The sequence below is a fragment of the Halichoeres trimaculatus genome, unplaced genomic scaffold (assembly GCF_033239565.1).
Source record: "Halichoeres trimaculatus isolate MK-OKI-2021-1 unplaced genomic scaffold, fHalTri1.1 fHalTri1_scaffold_17, whole genome shotgun sequence".
NCBI lineage: Eukaryota > Metazoa > Chordata > Actinopteri > Labriformes > Labridae > Halichoeres > Halichoeres trimaculatus.
Window position 1 is genome coordinate 11,976,900 of NW_027437195.1, and position 17,477 is coordinate 11,994,376.

Sequence of the window (17,477 nt, forward strand, 5' to 3'; positions counted from 1 at the left end):
TAACTGAGCTGATCTATTTGTAGCTGAAAAAGATGCTGTTCAAGCTTTCCTTTTGTCATTGCATTACTTTGTGTTGCACATTATCTCATTCCTTCAACATAACAGGGTCTGTTATGACCATTTCTTCCTCTGTATCACTGTAAAGTCTGCAATAAAATTTGGCATTTAAAGATTTACGATTATTTCTTTTGGGGTTACACACACCGACAGCTTAACATCACATCTGAGCCTGTCAAAATCATGTCCTATTAGACATAAACTAGAGTCTGCAGAAGAAAATCACACTTGAAAAATAAAAGTTTGTATCACTGAGCTTCACAATAACCTTTGATTAGGAATCTTGAAGTTAAGTTTTTAGAAAATATTGAAATAAAACATAAAGAAGTCATAAGACCATTAAGAGCTTAATTAGAAAGGGTTGCTGGGACCTTGGCCGTTACTGATACTGAAACAAAAAATTGGGGAATTTTTATTAAGAGCTTAATAACCCAACATAGATTTTTAGATTTTAAACGGACACATTTTTTTCCTCAGGTTTAGACGAACAACAAATAAAAAATGGGCAGCTAAAAATCACACACATCTTAAATCACTTTAATTTTCTTCTAAACCAGATCATACAATAAGTCTGTGGGGTACAGGGAAACGTGCATTCTGATTCATACAGACTACTGTCAAACTATACGCAATTTCACAGGTAAATATAAATAAAGAATACAAAACTTAGGAAATCATCTATGTACACAGTGTCTGTGGATGCTTCACGTTTTTATCCAGTGCTCTCAGTTTTTTAATGTTTGAACACTTTTGCTGCTCACTGGCCAAAGCCTGAAAAGATCACAATCTTTTGATAAAAAGTGTTTTGTTTTCGGGAACTCACAGCTTAAACTGTGGTTTTACATGGTTCAGAAGTCAGTCCACGCATTAAAGATACTGCCGTTGTCTCTGAAGTTGGTTTCCTTTTCGTGTTTTCATGAGGAAGCTGTCGCAGAGACCAAAAACTTGTTGTTCCGATCCACAAAGTGTCCAGGATGAGACTCAGTATTGTCCCAGCTTTGCTACAAGGCCTGCCGGTCCAGTTTATTAAGTCCCTGAGAGCAGAGACGCAGATCCTGGATCAGCCCTGATAAACCATCAAGACCCTCACTGTCCCAGGGACCGAACACCTGGCAGCCTGTGAGCGAAGCGACAAGCAGAAATTATGGCCTTGATTAAATGAGAACAGTCCTGTTAAGTCTTCTAAAGAAATCCTCGCTTGTGAGGAGGAAAGAAACGCGTGCATGCCGGGCAAGTAGGTGGTAGTCTACAGCAGATTGGTGAGTACAAATTAACAATAAGACTTTAGCAGACACAGGCTCTGAAAACATCAACCTTGTCTGGAGAAGTCTGTAACAAACTCAGTTGAGTCTGCAGCACAAACGCAGCTTGTTAGTCCGCCATTTTTGTTAATTTTGTCCAAGCACACAACCATTTGAAAAGAAACGTTACAGGCATGTGCAAATGTGTCTGTGACGTCTGAGTTTCAGGGGATCCCCATATTTCCTCATTGGGGGACGTTGCAAAAATGTGTAAGTGTTCCAAATAGAGGTGGAGGATATATAGAACATACTTGATGTATCGCGGGTTGTTGCACGTGAGATGTATGAAATGACTGTAACACGGCCATCGAGTATGAATTGTCTCGTAAATGCTTTAAGATAGTATGTGATTCTCTTTTAAGTTTCAGTTTTTTCACTTTCTGCTGATGCTTCTCTAACAGCAAGCAGCTCACTCCCCAGCCCATCCAGAAAACTCTCCTGCCCATGCGTGTTTTGTATCAGGAGACGATGGAAAAAAGTTGCTTGCATATGTTGTCGGTCCCAGGTTTGACTTTGGCAAATGCTAAGTTTTAAAATCCAACTGAAGGTTCTCCTTGAAACATTATACCAGTGTCTTTTTATGCATCAAAGGGTTGAGTTTAACATCTGTACAGTGATTTAGAGGTTTGTGATGCTGTGAAGCTTAAAATTTTCAAGATATTGGGTTACAGGCCATATCGTGCAGCCCCAGTTCCAAGTAAATGAACAGCTAAAACAAATAATGAAAAATAGATCAGCGTCTTCTCTCAACAGCAATTCTTCGTCAATCAGGCCTTAAACGTGGTTTATACTTCTGGGTTGACCCTAGACCACAGTGGCTGAGGCAGACATGAGCAGGACGTACTACTGCACCAACAGTGTGTCTGCATTTCTTCCCCTTTTTTATTAAGTAAAGTATGTAAACTTAGATTGATTAATCTTGATGGTAACAAAAAGATATTCTCCTTAAGGTATTATTGGAAAGACAACACATGCCTTAGTCTTCAAGAGAAATAAAAGGTGAGCTTTGGACAAACAGTGAAAACACTCGCCATCTTTCACACTGATGACCCTACATAGCAGGCAAACATACCTTGAAGGTTTAGAAGAGTCAAAGATCGACGAGCCTCTCTGAGAGCAGTCAGGACGCTGTGCAGTCCTGAAGACGTAACAGACGGGTTTCCTGACAGGTTCAGACTCACTAGAGATGGACATGAAGGGAGACACCTGGAAGAGGGGAGGACAACTTTAGATCTCTGATATGTAAAATTTAAGGCATAAACCAACATAAGGTAAGGAAATAAAAACAGAAATCCGTAGAGGACGTCATTACAGCATTGTTATTGAACTGACACACACCTGGCTAAGGCAACAGCACTGCTGTCTGTCAAACCATTCGATCCAAGACTCAGGTGGGTCAGCGAACACTCATCCTGAAGAGACAGAAAAATGATCCGTATAAACTCAACTGCAGGTGCAGTTACGCTTCATCTCCTCAAATACTCAACGCAAACAACTTTGAATCGTGTGTGAATACCTGCACAAGGATTTTAGTGAGGTGCTCCAGCAGCGGGACATCAGTAGGACCCCTGCGGACTGCAGACAGGTCCAGGTGTGTTAGACAGTGGAGAGGAAGGGTCTTTAATACCAGCTCAAAACCAGTGGAGCCCAGTGCATTGTGGGAGAGACACAGTGATTTGAGGTGACCTGTTCCTGAAATGGCAGAGGACATTTATGTAACTTTTTTTTTTTGTTTTGAACATTTTTATATTTCAAATGAATAAATTCTGTATTGGATTGTGTTCTCTTTCTCCTATCAAATCTTCTAACAGAGTTTTGTTTGACAGTTCAATGATTTTACTGACAGATCAGTGGTGATGATAAGGTTGCTCCTTTTTTAACTTTAGTACCAATCAAAGAAAAAAATGTAATCCATCAAATTATTTATTCACTTATTATACATTTATTACCTGTTAGCGCACTTGCTAGCAGCAGTCGGTGCTGCTGCAGAAGGCGAGCGGTGAAGCCACAGGCCTGCAGAGACAGTTTGGCTAACAGAGGACAGCAGGACAGCAGGCAGGACAGGGACTCAGACACACCGTCACCCAGCGGGTTCATACTGAGATCAAGTTCCTCCAGACACTGTGGGACAGGAAACAGCCACGTGGGCAAATTGTGGGTGCAATTGACAGGTATGTGCGTGTGAGCTTTCATTCTCAGAAGATACACTGTGGTGTGTGACACATCGAAAAAAAAATGAGGGAGGAGTACGTGTTTAAGTGCTAAGCCACGACAGCAAAATTGCTGTTCATGTTTTAAAAGACTTGAACTGCAGTTTTAACTCATTAAATACAACAGAACAGCCTCTAACATGAATTCAAATGTCAGACAGTGGAGAATCTAAGTTTGTTTATTAAAATACCAACTATAAAAAACATCTTATACCCTTTTGTGTCTCGGTCACGTACATGATCTTTATCTTTTGATTTGCTGATAAATCTATCACTTATTATAGCGTGGGGCGCATCTTAAATAAACACTTAGATGAGTGTGAGAAAAAAAAAATAAAGATGATGTGAAAAAGCTTCACACACAGATTCTTGTCTCATGTGTTGACAGAGGTCGGAGGAACAAAATAAATACAAGAAACAATCTGCACAACAAATAGGATGCTCTGTTACCATTTTTCTTTATCCTTGCATCACCAGCAAGACCACAGGAGAAGGACATATTATAAGTGGGGAAACTACGCCAAGTATTGGAGTAGACTAAGCGGGAAAATTACAAGAATTACATCATAATATTTCTGTGACTAAGACATAATGTAAGGAGAAAAAAGTTAGAGCTTCAGAAAAAAATGCCCTTGTTTGGAAAGGACTAGGTTGTTTTTCACACTACGTCACAGTCCTGGTACTTACACTCTGTGTAACTATCAGGACTGTGTGTGTATGTGACTATGTATGACTGTGTAGTACGTGGTGCAGATGTGCTTAAAGGTTAAGTCATAGTAACACGTTTTTTTAGCTTCCAGTGACATGAGAAACTTCCTGCAGCCCTTCTCAGAAGAGTCTGGGGTGTGGTTTGACTGGCCTGTCAGCTGAACTAAACACTCATTAAGTTACAACAACCTCTTCAGACCCAGAAAGATAAAGCTTTAGAAGATGCACTGTTCATCTAAAATAACATAAATTGTAACTTTAAAAATTCTGCATAGAATACGTATACAGTTAAAATTTGAATCTGATATACATACAACATTCTAAAATTCTCACACCCACTCTCTAGTTTCTTCATTTTTTTGACCCTATATGTCGGGCATGTCCAAAGTCAGGCTCCATATCCATTTTCATATGAAGTAGAGGTAGACTGATATGGATTTTTCCGGACCAATACCAATACTGATTATTTGTAGTCAGAGAGGCCGATAACTGATATTTGAAGCCAGTATTAATTTGCAGTTAAAGTGCAAATATTGATGTAGAATTTTGAATAATACAAACTCCAACCCTTAACTTCATTCAAATACCTTTAAGCAAGATTTTACTCAACAGCTCCCAGGCTTAGCAGCATGTTTTATAAAGTTAAACTAAAACTTCAAAAATATAAAGCTGAAGATTTTTTTTTTACAGCAAATAAAGTTTTCCAAAATTTCGATGTAACTGCAACAACTGTAATAACTGCACTCCTAATTGGCTGACTGAGAAGTGACTGCAGACAGCGGAGTGGCTGCATCAAAGCTGCAAGCCGCAGTTTTAAATTTGTTTCTTATCGGCCATCGGATTAATAAAAAAGGCAGATGCCGATATGCCTCAAAATGGCAAATAACGGCCTGGCAGATAATCGGTCTGTGCCTAATATGAACCCAATGTTTTAATCCTATTCTAAAATTATGTGTACATTTACATTTTCTGTCAATATGCTTCCTGATCATCCAGCGTTCAAAGGGAAAAAAATATGAATTGAAATAGTTCAGAGCATAGAGTAAAAAATGTTTGAGGCTTAAAATGTTGTTTTCAGTTAAAAATAGTCTTAAAAACAAGAAAAACAATCCTGACAAAATCCAGATCCTGATTCTGTCATTGAATAAAAATTCTGACATATTTTCCCCATATCACCTCTTAATGAAGATTTTTTTTACAAGATTAGCAAAGTTTGCTGATGTTTACATGGCACTTGAAACTGCAGAAATTTGACCACCTTTCATCTGGTATCAAGTAGGGATGCACAATATTATCGGCACAATATCGGTATCGGCTGATAAAAGCTTAAAAACACGTTTATCGGCAGATATGAAAATTTCTGCTGATAGGCACAGCCGATAAGGTGCTATTCAGTTAGGATTATTATTATTTTCCATCTGAAAAATAAGCTCCTTAAATAAAATGTAGCACTTCATTTATTTGCACTGCAGAGCTCTGTGTCTGTCACCAGGTTGTTACAGTAGCTCTAAAATAATCAAATGCAACTTGGTTATGTTTAAAAATGCATTGTACATTTAAAGTTCATGTGATCTAAAGAAATTATTTTTCTGTATTTCAATACTGAATGTCTTGAGTTTGAAATGATAATATATTTCTTATTTATGGTAAAATCAAATGTTTTTTGTCTTGTTTTATGTGTGTTTCTTAAACAAATAAGACCGTCACAATAAGAGTAACATATAAATGCCAGTACAGGATAGACTTAGCTTTCTTTACAGTGAAAAAAACCAACAAACTTGTGATTATCAGTATCAGCCAAAAGGGGTTTCGATATATCGGCATATCTGATATCGGCAAAGGTCCAATATCGTGCATCCCTAGTATCAAGAGATGATTTAACGATTGGTAAGGTTTGACTCAATAAGTCTGTGATGACAGCGCAAGTCTGTTTGATGGCACTTAGTGACTGATTCTTTTAAAGATTACTTAAAATAAATGGTTAACAAATAAAATTAGAATCAGAAATACTTAATTGATCCCTGAAGGAAATTACATTTCAGTTTTATCCCTTCCAAGAGCATTCATATGTTACTTTAGGGTTGATAAATATGTCAGTTAGAGCAGCTGCTCCTCAATATTTTTACAAAACCAAATTTAGACCTCTGAATAAAGTTTGGACACCCCTGACATATACCACTGTAAGAACACTTACTGCTGCCATTTTTTAACGTTAGCAATTCTGCTAGCACTTCTCTCTTCTTGTTTTACATCATCCCATGACAGTTCACCAGAATGGGACAATAAAAAGCACAGTATCAGATTGTTGCAGCTCTAGTAGGGCCTCAGAAACACAAATTACTGAGTTTTAGGCACTTTGACTCTAAATAAAACTTTTTTAGCATAATTGGGATCAAAACGGCAACATTTAAAAGCTTCAAACATTAAATTAAGAATGAGGGGTGAAAGCAAACCCACTCGCCCAGCTGAGTTCATTACCGGAAATGCAGGGTGGCTGTGTCCCTTCAAAGTGTTAACCGCCTTCTCCAGCCCCTCCCCCGTGACGTGACTGGCAGAAACGTCCAGCACCCGAAGCCGAGGCATGGTAATGACTGTGGCGACAAGCTCAGGAAGAAGACTGTCTTGGAGACGATTCCCAGAAATGCGCAGCTCAGTGAGGCTAGCCTGCAGTTTCAGGGCACGGAGGAGTGGGTTCAGGGAGGAGGGAGCCAAACTGAGGCCGCACACCGAGACAGAGGAGGACCCATCCTGCACCTCACACAACCGGGTGACTCGCTTGTTCTCATCTGCAGGGACACAGAGAATTTCCAGGTTTATAGGTTGAGTTTTTAAAGGATGATGTCAGTGTTTGTGTGTTTAGATGATCTGTGCTCACCAACTGCCAGGCTCTGGCAGGCTTTCTTATAGCGCTCAGGGAGAGGAGGAAGATCCCAGGAACAGACTTCAGCCAGAACCTGCACCACAAAACACACCTCAGTTATGTGCTTCTTACAACACCCAATACTCAACCAAACTTTCTTAGTGTTGATCTTCACCTCTTCGTTGGTGTGTAGGACAGCCAGCAGCAGATCCTGTGGGGAGAGCAGAGCGCCTTCTTTCTGCAGTGAGAGGCGAGGCAGGAGGCCACACTTCTGGTAGTAACGCTGAGCAGCCTGATCACACAGCCAGGAGACCGTGCAGGAGTCTGCCTCACTGTGTTTTTGTTCCAAATAAAAAACATTTATTTGTCACTTTTTGCAAACTGGTTGTATGTTGACAGGTGTGTCAGTTCTTCTTGTTCTTACTTAAAACATCACATCATGAAACATGTGACACTGACCTTTGAGGGACTGGGATGAGGAAAACATCTTCCTGAACTCTGACCCTCATTCTGATTGGTAGAGGCAGTGATGGGGGCAGGGATGCAGACAGAACTGGTGCTTGATGCTGAAATTGATTTGAAAAGTTAGAGAAATATAACAAACCTTTAACAAAGAAGCAGTGTCTTCTTTTTAAAGGATGTGAATCAATCTGTCACACTGAAGACTGATTACAGGTTTTGGGATGGACCACTGCAGGAAGGGAGCCTGGTGTAATCTGTTAAATGACTTCAATCTGCTTTGTCTTTATCTGCAGCCAAACGTTAAGAATATTCACATCTCTGATTCTGATGCAGACTTTTAAAGCCCTTCATCAACAGGGGCCAAGTTGAAATGCCAAACCAAACCCAGTGTTTCCCTTACCACTGTCGTTGCCGACCACGTCACTGCCCCCCTGAGGCTGTAAACCTAGGGGAAACACTGAAACCTAACTTTGTTCAAGTTTTAATTAAGCAACAAATCTGACCTTTAACCACATTTCAGACAGCTACAGGGATCCTCCTACCTGTCAGTCAAATCACCCATGGCCTTACAAGGGCAAAACTTTACAGTGTGTGCTGATGGAGAAATGAGCTAAATGTAATCATGTCTATTCTTTAAAAATCTGTTTTTGGTGTGTTGGTGGTTTCAGGTGTTTCTGCAGCCAGCCAGAAGAGTCATCATTTTTTAGGTTATGAAGTGTCAGTCCATAAACACAAGTTTTAGATTGTATCTGCTGCTTTTTTTAACTCTAATGACTCCACATCACACAATCAACAACACAACTCCCACCAGCGTTATCAGACATGTTGTCCAGAAACATTTTGAACATAAATCCTGTTACTTCATCAACATATCAGAAGCTGTTTTTTGCTCGATGCAGAACAATGATGTTGCAACAGAGCGAGCTTGGTTTGTGGATGAAGCTGACGGTGTTTAAACTGCAGCAAAGCATTAAATGACACAACCCCCTTTATCATTTCTTTCTCATTCAACCCCACATTCATCACTGCTGAAAGCTAATCAAGAAACAAGAAAGATTCCTGTCAAACGATGTTCCTGTTATGGCTCCGGGTGATTCAGTGACAATCCATCTTCCTCTGTGTGTGGTCCTGAATAAATAATGTGCTGCCTCCCTCTGAACAAAGAGGGATGGCTGTTGTTGAAAATAACTTCTTGACTGATGAATCTTCTCTCTGTTACGTGTTTTTATTCCATCTTTAACTCATCAGGGTAACATGACAGCGACAGGTTTCCTCTCACCTGGAGGTGTGTGTGTGGAGGCGGAGGTGTCTCAGCTCTCATATCGTCATCATCGGTAACCGTAGGACTGTTTGACCTGCTGACTTCTCGTCTACCCAGCCTGACCATCCCTGGCATATGAGTCATTTTAACCTGATGAGGCTTCACCGAGCCGTTCTTTTTCACAGAGAGACCTCTGCTGGAGGATGGAGGAACTGGAGAGCCTGAAAAATAAAAAGATATAATAAAGGGAGACTGATCGAAGGTCAGTGAAGATAGTAAGAGAAACATTAGAGCTGATTGATACCTCTGCTGGTCTTGTCAGGGTTTAACTGCCTGCTTTGTCCTCTTGCTGCTGATGGCATGTTTACATCCTCTCCTCCCATCCCATTCTGCTCTCGAATCCTCCTCTTCTTCTTGGGCTGGAATTCTTCCAAATCGTCATCCAGCCAGTCGTCAGCCAGATACTCCTCCTCGGGAACCAGGGCAGATTTGTTGCTGGAGGAGACAGCTGGTGTGCTGGAGAACTGAGGCGGTGTCAGACCCTGGAGACGGGATGTGGCGCTGCCTAACCCTTTCATGGCACTTTGGTACTCTGGTCGTGCAAAGACACATGTCACAGGAGACTCCCTGACACTTTCCCGACCTGAGTTTGGGATAGCGTTGGCTTCCTTGTTTTGGGGAACTTCCTTTTGACTCGTGGCTGCTGCGAAACTTTGTCTGGGACGGACTGGACGGAGCGGACTCACCGGGCAGTCGGGGTCTGAGTCGTCTGAGGAGCTGCTGCTATCCTGAGAAAATAACAGACACAAACAGTAAATTTAAAGATTACAGTTTGCCTGATCCAGAAAAATAATGTGTTGAAGACTATCATTAATCTTAAAAAAGGACTTCTCTTGGTTTACCCCGTACAGGACACTGGCCTCTGTCCCTCTGGCTCTGTGTCTCTGTGTTGAGCTGTTGCTCCGCCACCGTTTGGGGCTGGCAGGTGCAGCTTTAGACTCAGATTTCCTGTTAGTCTGGGACCAGTCTTGGCTGAGGGAGCAGCCCGCACCAGAGGACGACAGCGGCTCTGAGTTCTCAGCATCAAACAGCTGGCTGTCCTGCAGGCTATCAAAAGGCTTGGCTGGAGCCGCAGCAGCAGGGACTGTGTCAAACAGAGATAAAACTGCGTGTGAATGGAAATTTGAAAGAGGAGCACTGGGGCTGAATGGTTATGATGATCAAAAGGCTGTCACCTCCTCCTGAGAGCGCTTTTCTCAGTAGTCTCTCTGTGGTGACACACTCCTGCTTGGTTTCCTGGTCCAAGTCTCCGCTGTACGTCCTCTGCCACTGACGGAGGGTGTCCAACGCTGATTCACCCTGTGGTGAAGATTGGAGCATGAAATAGATGAAGCTTGAACTACTTTCGGACAGGACTTACTTTTCTAGACAAGCCGTTATCTCAAATATTGGTTAGTTTTATTAAATCTTCTTGTCAAATCTTCTTTAAAAAGTTTATTATAAATATGTGTATGGGAAGTACATTGAAGAATTAGTTTTGCTATTTTCTTTTTGTTTTCCTGGTTTTCACCGTCTTCAGATCATTTTTTACTCCAAAGTCATTGAAATTTGCTGACTTTCACATGGTTTCTTGTAATATGGCGTTGGATTAAAAATAGAAGAAGCTAGCTCCTGTAGTTTCATTGTAGGCCTCACTCACCTTAGAGTTGCGTAAGGTGACAGAAGCCCCTCTCTCCACCAGCAGCCTCGCAACTCGGAGATTACCACAAGCAAGAGCATCGTGTAGCGGGGTCATTCCCTCGCATAAGGGACCTCCAGGATCGTTGACGTTAGCACCTCGCTCCAGCAGCACAGCCACAATGTCTGGATAGGAAAAGACGGGCAGGATTACCACACTTGAATAACACTTTGACAGTGATACAGAAAATCTCAGAGCCAGGAGTGATCACAAATCAGTTACCGTAGTGACCGTGGTTGCAGGCCTCATGAAGGGGGGTCCAGCCACAGTAATCTCTGGGGTTTACCGGGTGACCCTGATGCACAGAAAATGTTTTATGACATTTGCACTCTAACATGTTTTTATGTCATAAATATTTGAAAAAGAAGTTAATTAATCTACTGTTGAGCACAGAACAATTATTGAATATTTCATTTTCCTCTCATTTGTCTGTTTTTTTTGTTTAAAATCTGCTTTAGTTTTGTATTAAAACATCTTTCCAGTGTTTGTCTTACCTGTTCAACAAGGTACTGGACTTGCTTCAGGTTTCCATCTATACATGCTCTGTGCAGGGACGTCTCGCCCTTCTCATTCCTCTTGTTCCACTAGATCAGAAGATTCATTCAAAAACAGGTGGCCACAGTTTTGGCTAAGTCAAAACTAAAGAATTATCACAACGTCTTACCCGTCCTGCCTTCCTCCTCCCTGACACCATCTTGTCATAACCCTCCAGGTCATCGTCTGAAAAACCACACCGAAAGCCAAATAAGATCCACGTAAATCCAGACATTAAACGATTTGTTTGTTTTAAAATCCAAAGACAACTGACTACCTGAGTCTGACAGAACTACATCACTGTCATCCAGAGTTTCACTGTTGTCCATTTCCTCCTCTTCATCCTCCTCGCCATCACTGTCATCAGGACTCCAGCCCTCAGCAGTGCACAGCTCCTGCAGCCTCGCCTCTGTGTCCTCAGCCTCCGCTGAACCCCTTCGCCGCTGACATGCCAGCCAGAGCCTCAGCACACGTTTCTGTAGAATAAGAGTGGGAATTCATCTATTGCTTCACTTTCCGGAAAAATCTCAGTTAGAATCCAGTTTCTTAACCAAACGATTCTCATCTATAATCACCTCTAGTCTGGCCTGCCCGGACATCTTAGCGCAGTTTAGAGCAGTTCTGTAGCTGCTGTTTATATCCTCAGAGGCACAGCTGCTCTCCTCCTGAGCTGCTGCGATGTTCAGCCAAGTGCTACACTCCTGTTACAAACAAAAACAAGTTATTAGTTATAGTATGTGCATAAACGAGGATGTCTTATGCTTTAAAACTATAATATATTTTTGAAATTGATTGATTGTAAAAACAAACACATTCAGTCAAGTTGCTATAGCCCTGTTTTCACCAAGCAGTCCGGTTTAGATCAGTACGGTTTGGTACGGTTTGGTACGGATTGGCTCAGATAAGCTTGGTCCTGTTTGTGTTTCCACAGCCAACCGTGCCCCCTCGAGGTAAGTGGTGTGTGAGCTGGATGCAGACAGCCGTATCAGTAACATAATAGCATGACGCCACAGCAGCATGACACAGTGTACCCCACTAATGAATCCAACGAAGAAGAAAAACGCAACACAGTAAACGAAGAGCAACGATGGAAGACATGCAGCAATTTGTCCTCTCTGTGATTGGCATGTAGCTCTTTGACACAAAGTGCAATCAAGCTTTGTTTCAGAGAAGACTGTGTGCCATAGCCGCTGCTGTTTCACGATAAGTGGCGACTCTTTCAACTGTCTGCAGTGTTATAGCTCCATCTTTCTAGACCAAATTGGTTTAGTCTGGCATCCCCACAGAAGGGTGCCAAAAAGTAGGACGGCTTGTCTCAGTTATTTGGGGGGCTTTCCCGGGATTAGTCAGTGGAAACGCCGGGAAATGCGTCCCGTGTCGAGACGAGCTGAACTGAACCAAAAATAACCAAAGAGGCATAAGACACTTCATTTTTCTGAATATGTGTTTTGTGCTGTCCACCTCTACCAGCTCAGGTCTCTGGAGGGATTTTTGCTGGAGAAATGTAATGAGGTACTTTATTACCCCAAAAATAAAATGTATCCTAACGGCGGAGGTTGGTAGGGGTCTGTGTTGGAGGAAATGCGGAGAACAACTTTCACATATTTTGGAATTGTTCCAAAATCCAATTTTATTGGGGGGAAGTAACTAGGAAATTACAAGACATTTTTGATCCTGTGATTGACTGCTCTTTTTCCACCATCTATCTTGGTAACATCCCTACCCACTTCTCAAAAAAAGATAAGTACCTATTAAAGACTTTATTAGCAGCTAGTAAAAAAGCTGTTACACGAAAATGGTTGCAACTCGATCCTCCAACAAAGACTGACAGGATCATTATTGTGTCTCAAATTGAAAGTATGGAAAGATTGACTTTCTCACTTAACCTAAGAGCAGATACTTTTTTGCAAAACTGGGAAAATGGATTGTGTATATGTCATTGAAGGCTTGAACCACTACTTTATAAACTGACTGAAATTTATTTATTTATTTTGTTTTTTCTTTATCACAGTGACATTAAGATGTACGGATGACCCTCTGTTCATCATCTTTGAGCTGTACTATTTTTCTTGTGCTTGTTTGCTTTATCTGGAAAAAAACATCAACACAAACAAAGTAAAAAAAAAAAGACACTTCATTTTTACACTAACAACTATACATAGCACATATAGATAAACATATTTCCCATATATTTATAATACACATATTTTTTTCTATGCCTTTCAAAAATCACAGACATAATACTGGAGAAAAGTTACCTCAGTAGAGCTGCCCTGCCTCAGAGCCAGCTCCTGCCTGTAGTGCTCCACAGCCTTACTGTGCTGTCTCAGGTCTGTGTAGGTCGCAGCCAAGGACACGTGAATGACGGCCAGCTCCCTGGCAGGCTTTCCTGATGTCTCAGCACTTTTTAGCTATGCCACACATAAAAACAGAGCTCCACATAATTAGTCTGATAACTAAAATTGATGAGGAGGTTAAATGCAGTGACTATTGGCAGCTGGAGAAAATATTGCTGTAAATGTATTACCTGGGCTTGATAGGCATCCAAAGCTTTGCTGTAGCAGCCAACCTTACAGTAAAGATCCCCGAGCTGCTCTGCCAACCCCACAGCCTGGTGGGGGCTGAGTTTTTTCCCCTGGTCCTCCCCGAACTCTTCCTCTAATTTACAGCCTTGATCAGCTTTGAAAAAAAAATACCACCATTAAATTTTGTTAGAAAAAAATATGTTTCAATTTGCTATAAATTAAAACTAATTGGATAAAAAAAATATTTCACCATATTTGAAAGCCTTCTTTACAGCCTGCCGATCCAGAGGCTGCTGGGAACCGAGCACAACAGCTCTTTTCAGAGATCGTCTGGCTGCTACAAAATCCCCAAGAGACAGCTGCACCTGTGTCATAAAAGTTAGGAGATGTATTCATAACATTATGTTTCACCAATTCAACAGAAAGTCACTGTCTAAGTCTGAAAATTGAACCATTTTTGTAATACCTTTCCAATGCAGTGAAAACACTCGCTCTCACTGAACTTGTCTTTGATCTTCCTTGCACACTCCTTGGCCTGTTCCAGGCAGCGCACTGCATTTGACTTTTGACCGTTACGGAAGTAGATGTTGCCCAGGTTGAAGTTTGCACGGTACAGATCCTCCAGCAGCTGACCCTTCCTGAACACAGTCGATATTATCATATTTATGTTTTCACAAACTGAACTGTCTTCCCACAGTCCATCACAAAATGTTACATAAAAGTTTAGCAAACAGTTTCTTACTCTGCGATGAAGACGCTGCGTCGGATAAACTCGCTGCATCGTTTTGGCTCTCCCAGATGATCACACACCAGACCAAGATTGAGGAAGAGACGTGCCTTCATCTCACTCATCTCTCGCCCTGATACACTCCCTGGATGTAAAAATCAAACGTGAGAAAAGACAAGTAACTTAACTGTATATGTAAGAACTAGATCAATTAAGATACTCCATAAGACCTTAGAGAATGTACAGAAGCACAAAGTTAAAGAAAGCAGACCCTCTAGACGATCAGTCACGATGGCCAGGCTTTTCCTGAAGGCATCCTCTGCTAGTTCCAAACTTTTCCTTGATTGGTCTGACTCATATCGGAAGAGGTAGGTTCGACCAATGGTTGCCAAGGCCCTCTGCTCCTCAGCATGATCTCTGACGGAGCGTGCCAGGTCCAGGTGACAGCGCTGATGCTGAAGAACAGTACAAATACATATAAGGTCTTATCCTATCGGTTATTTGCAGTTATAGACAAATAAATATCAAAGCAGGTAATTCTGCTTACTTTCAACGCAGCCTCAATGTTCCCCATCTCTGCGAAGCACTCTCCTATCTTACGATTGGCCACAGCTCGTCCAATCACATCATTTAACACCTCTGAGAGAGACAACTCCTGCTGGTGCTCACTGATGGCAGCCTCATAATCACCTGAGACAGAAATACAGGGAGCAGACAGGAGAAGTCAGCCAAGCAAGGAACCAGCAAAGAGACTGTAAGTCATTATTTAATGACCATATTACAGGGGGAAAAAGACAAAACATAAACAGTCATGATTATGCACACAAAGTTGGCGTTGTGTCAAGATCTTCCTTCTTGTAACTGATTCTTGATGTGTATGTTTTGCAGAATAACAAACAAGTAGGCTGATCAATACGTCGACAGGTGACTCTGATAGGCTTCATCCTTTCATTTAGGAAAAATTCAAATGGTAAAGATCTGCAAATGTGCATGATCTAAACACATCACTGCCAATTATTCTTTTGGAAAACGTATCTGTCTACATCTGTATGGTTATACCACAATGTGGATTTCAAAAATACATTAATTCAACTGCAAATTCAATATTGTGAACAGCTTAATCAACCTTGAAGATAGTTGCCATAAAAACACTCACCATTTCTGGACAGTAGTTCTCCAAGCTGGTTGCAGATGCTGGCTTCCTCTCTTATGTTGTTGCTGTTCTGCGCTTTGGCCTTTGCTTTCTGCAGCTCTAAACACACACGATCACAACACAATCGAAATGAAAAGAACCGCCAAAAGTTTTCCTCAGAAATCAATGTCAAACTACATAAATACTTACGTTTGATCTCCCGTGCAGAGCTCATCTTTGTTCAGCTCATAGACTGTGGCTCAGCTCCCTCTGTGTTGTTACAGCTGAAAGCGAGCGCGCCACACTTTAGCTTCCTGTTAGACAGCTTCACCAAAATTATAAATCACCATCTGAAAATACATGTTAACTTCATCTTCACTGATCTTAGCGCTATAAGTTACGTATCCGATCGTTTTTGCTGACTTATCAAATAATGATAGGTCATGAATGTTTAAATAATCACCCACTTTGGCTAACTGTGTCCTGTAAACTTTACAAAGCCCCGCCAGTAACGCGTAAACCAATGACATCCCGTCACGAGCTCAAGCTAATTTTACCCTAAAATAAGTCTGTCAGGCACAAACTTCTCCATGTTCATAAAGTCAAGTTCATCAAATTGACTGTATGTCTATCTTGAAAAATTTAATTTGCTCTCACGAATCACGAATCTGTTGTTTTTTTTCCTTTTTGCGGGATGGCAACGATAGTTTGAGTCGCCAGTGTGCCTGAAAGACAACACTCGGGAGTAAAAAGACGCATTGAAGCAGAGAGCGTTCATTGGATATCTCGACAGGATGACGCAGTTCCACATAGAAACAAGTGGGAGAAGAAAGGTGAGCATTTCGTTCACACTACCACAGCAGGTTAGTCATTGTGTACTCAAATTCCAGACACGAAGTCTTAGGGAAAAAACAAAGAGCATTTTAATGCGTTGTTATCGAGAGAGTCCATACGAAAACAACATAACAAGGTTTTCTCTGTTCCTTATTAAGTGGCTGTACTGTAGCCGAGATGGGTCAAATATTATGGAAAGGGAGACCACAATGAATGCCAGAAATAGTTTAAAGGACAAATTTTCATTTCTAAGATGTTTGTCACATTAACATCGAAAGGATTGATTTTAACTATAGGGAGGAAGTCAACTTGAAGGCAAAATTTTATCGTAGGGTAATGCTTTGTAATGACTAGAAGCCAAAATAATAGTATACTGACATATCACTTAAAATGCTCTGTAAAAAAAAATGATAAATATGTCTGTATTAAAACAGAACCATCTTTTCTCTGTCCAGCCTTTAAGGGGGTACTGCAAATTATTTATTTATTTTTTATCTTGTACTCATCATTTAATAATGAATAACCAAATGGTGCACCACATCAGATAGCTTTGAAGTGTTTTGAGGCTGTAAGGAATTCATGGTCTGCATTTTCTTCTCTAAAAAATAGTCTACAGTTGTTTTTGTTAAAAGGGGGTATGACTGCAAACATTGGGGCTTGTTTCTTTGGTATTAACAGAATTCCCCCAGCTCTTACCGTGGCTGCCACTTAAATACTTCTGGGTCATATCACTCTGTTAGACTCCCTTGGCAAAGAAAAAAAAGATGATTTGAACACAGGTCTGGTGTACGTTTACCTTTTTAAAATCCCGGCTCATGTTGTGTCACAATATGATGTTTTCATCTAAAAAAATAAAAAAAAAAACAAGATTGAAAAATACTTAATTTATCTTTGCTGTGAATTTCTAAATTCAACAATTAATTACTCTTGTGAGAATCTTTGATATATAAATATAAAATGAGATATAGGCGCTCACTTTAAACCAATGTAGAGATAGGTCTGTGGTGTGCCCCAAGGCTCCATACTGGGCCCTTTATTGTTTTCACTTTACATGCTGCCTCTGGGGTCTATCATAGACAGGCACAGCCTAGCCTTTCACTGCTTTGCAGATAACCTGCAAATTTATCC

General features: G+C 41.0%; 1 protein-coding gene across 1 annotated transcript; it reads right to left on the reverse strand.

Annotated features, from left to right (window-relative positions):
• Nucleotides 1-564: 564 nt before the first annotated feature.
• On the reverse strand, nt 565-16,024 carry tonsl (tonsoku-like, DNA repair protein). Its single transcript, XM_074691674.1, has 28 exons — nt 15,726-16,024; nt 15,540-15,635; nt 14,931-15,073; nt 14,655-14,838; nt 14,399-14,528; nt 14,123-14,294; nt 13,907-14,021; nt 13,659-13,810; nt 13,390-13,542; nt 11,707-11,832; nt 11,409-11,607; nt 11,262-11,317; nt 11,092-11,181; nt 10,820-10,892; nt 10,559-10,722; nt 10,095-10,218; nt 9,762-10,003; nt 9,164-9,647; nt 8,878-9,080; nt 7,596-7,702; nt 7,312-7,468; nt 7,152-7,230; nt 6,755-7,062; nt 3,308-3,479; nt 2,875-3,050; nt 2,697-2,770; nt 2,431-2,564; nt 565-1,174 (listed from the first exon to the last, which is right to left on the reverse strand). The coding sequence occupies exons 1-28, from the start codon at nt 15,748-15,750 to the stop codon at nt 1,059-1,061; spliced, it is 4,254 nt and encodes a 1,417-aa protein (XP_074547775.1). The 5' UTR covers nt 15,751-16,024; the 3' UTR covers nt 565-1,058.
• Nucleotides 16,025-17,477: the final 1,453 nt, after the last annotated feature.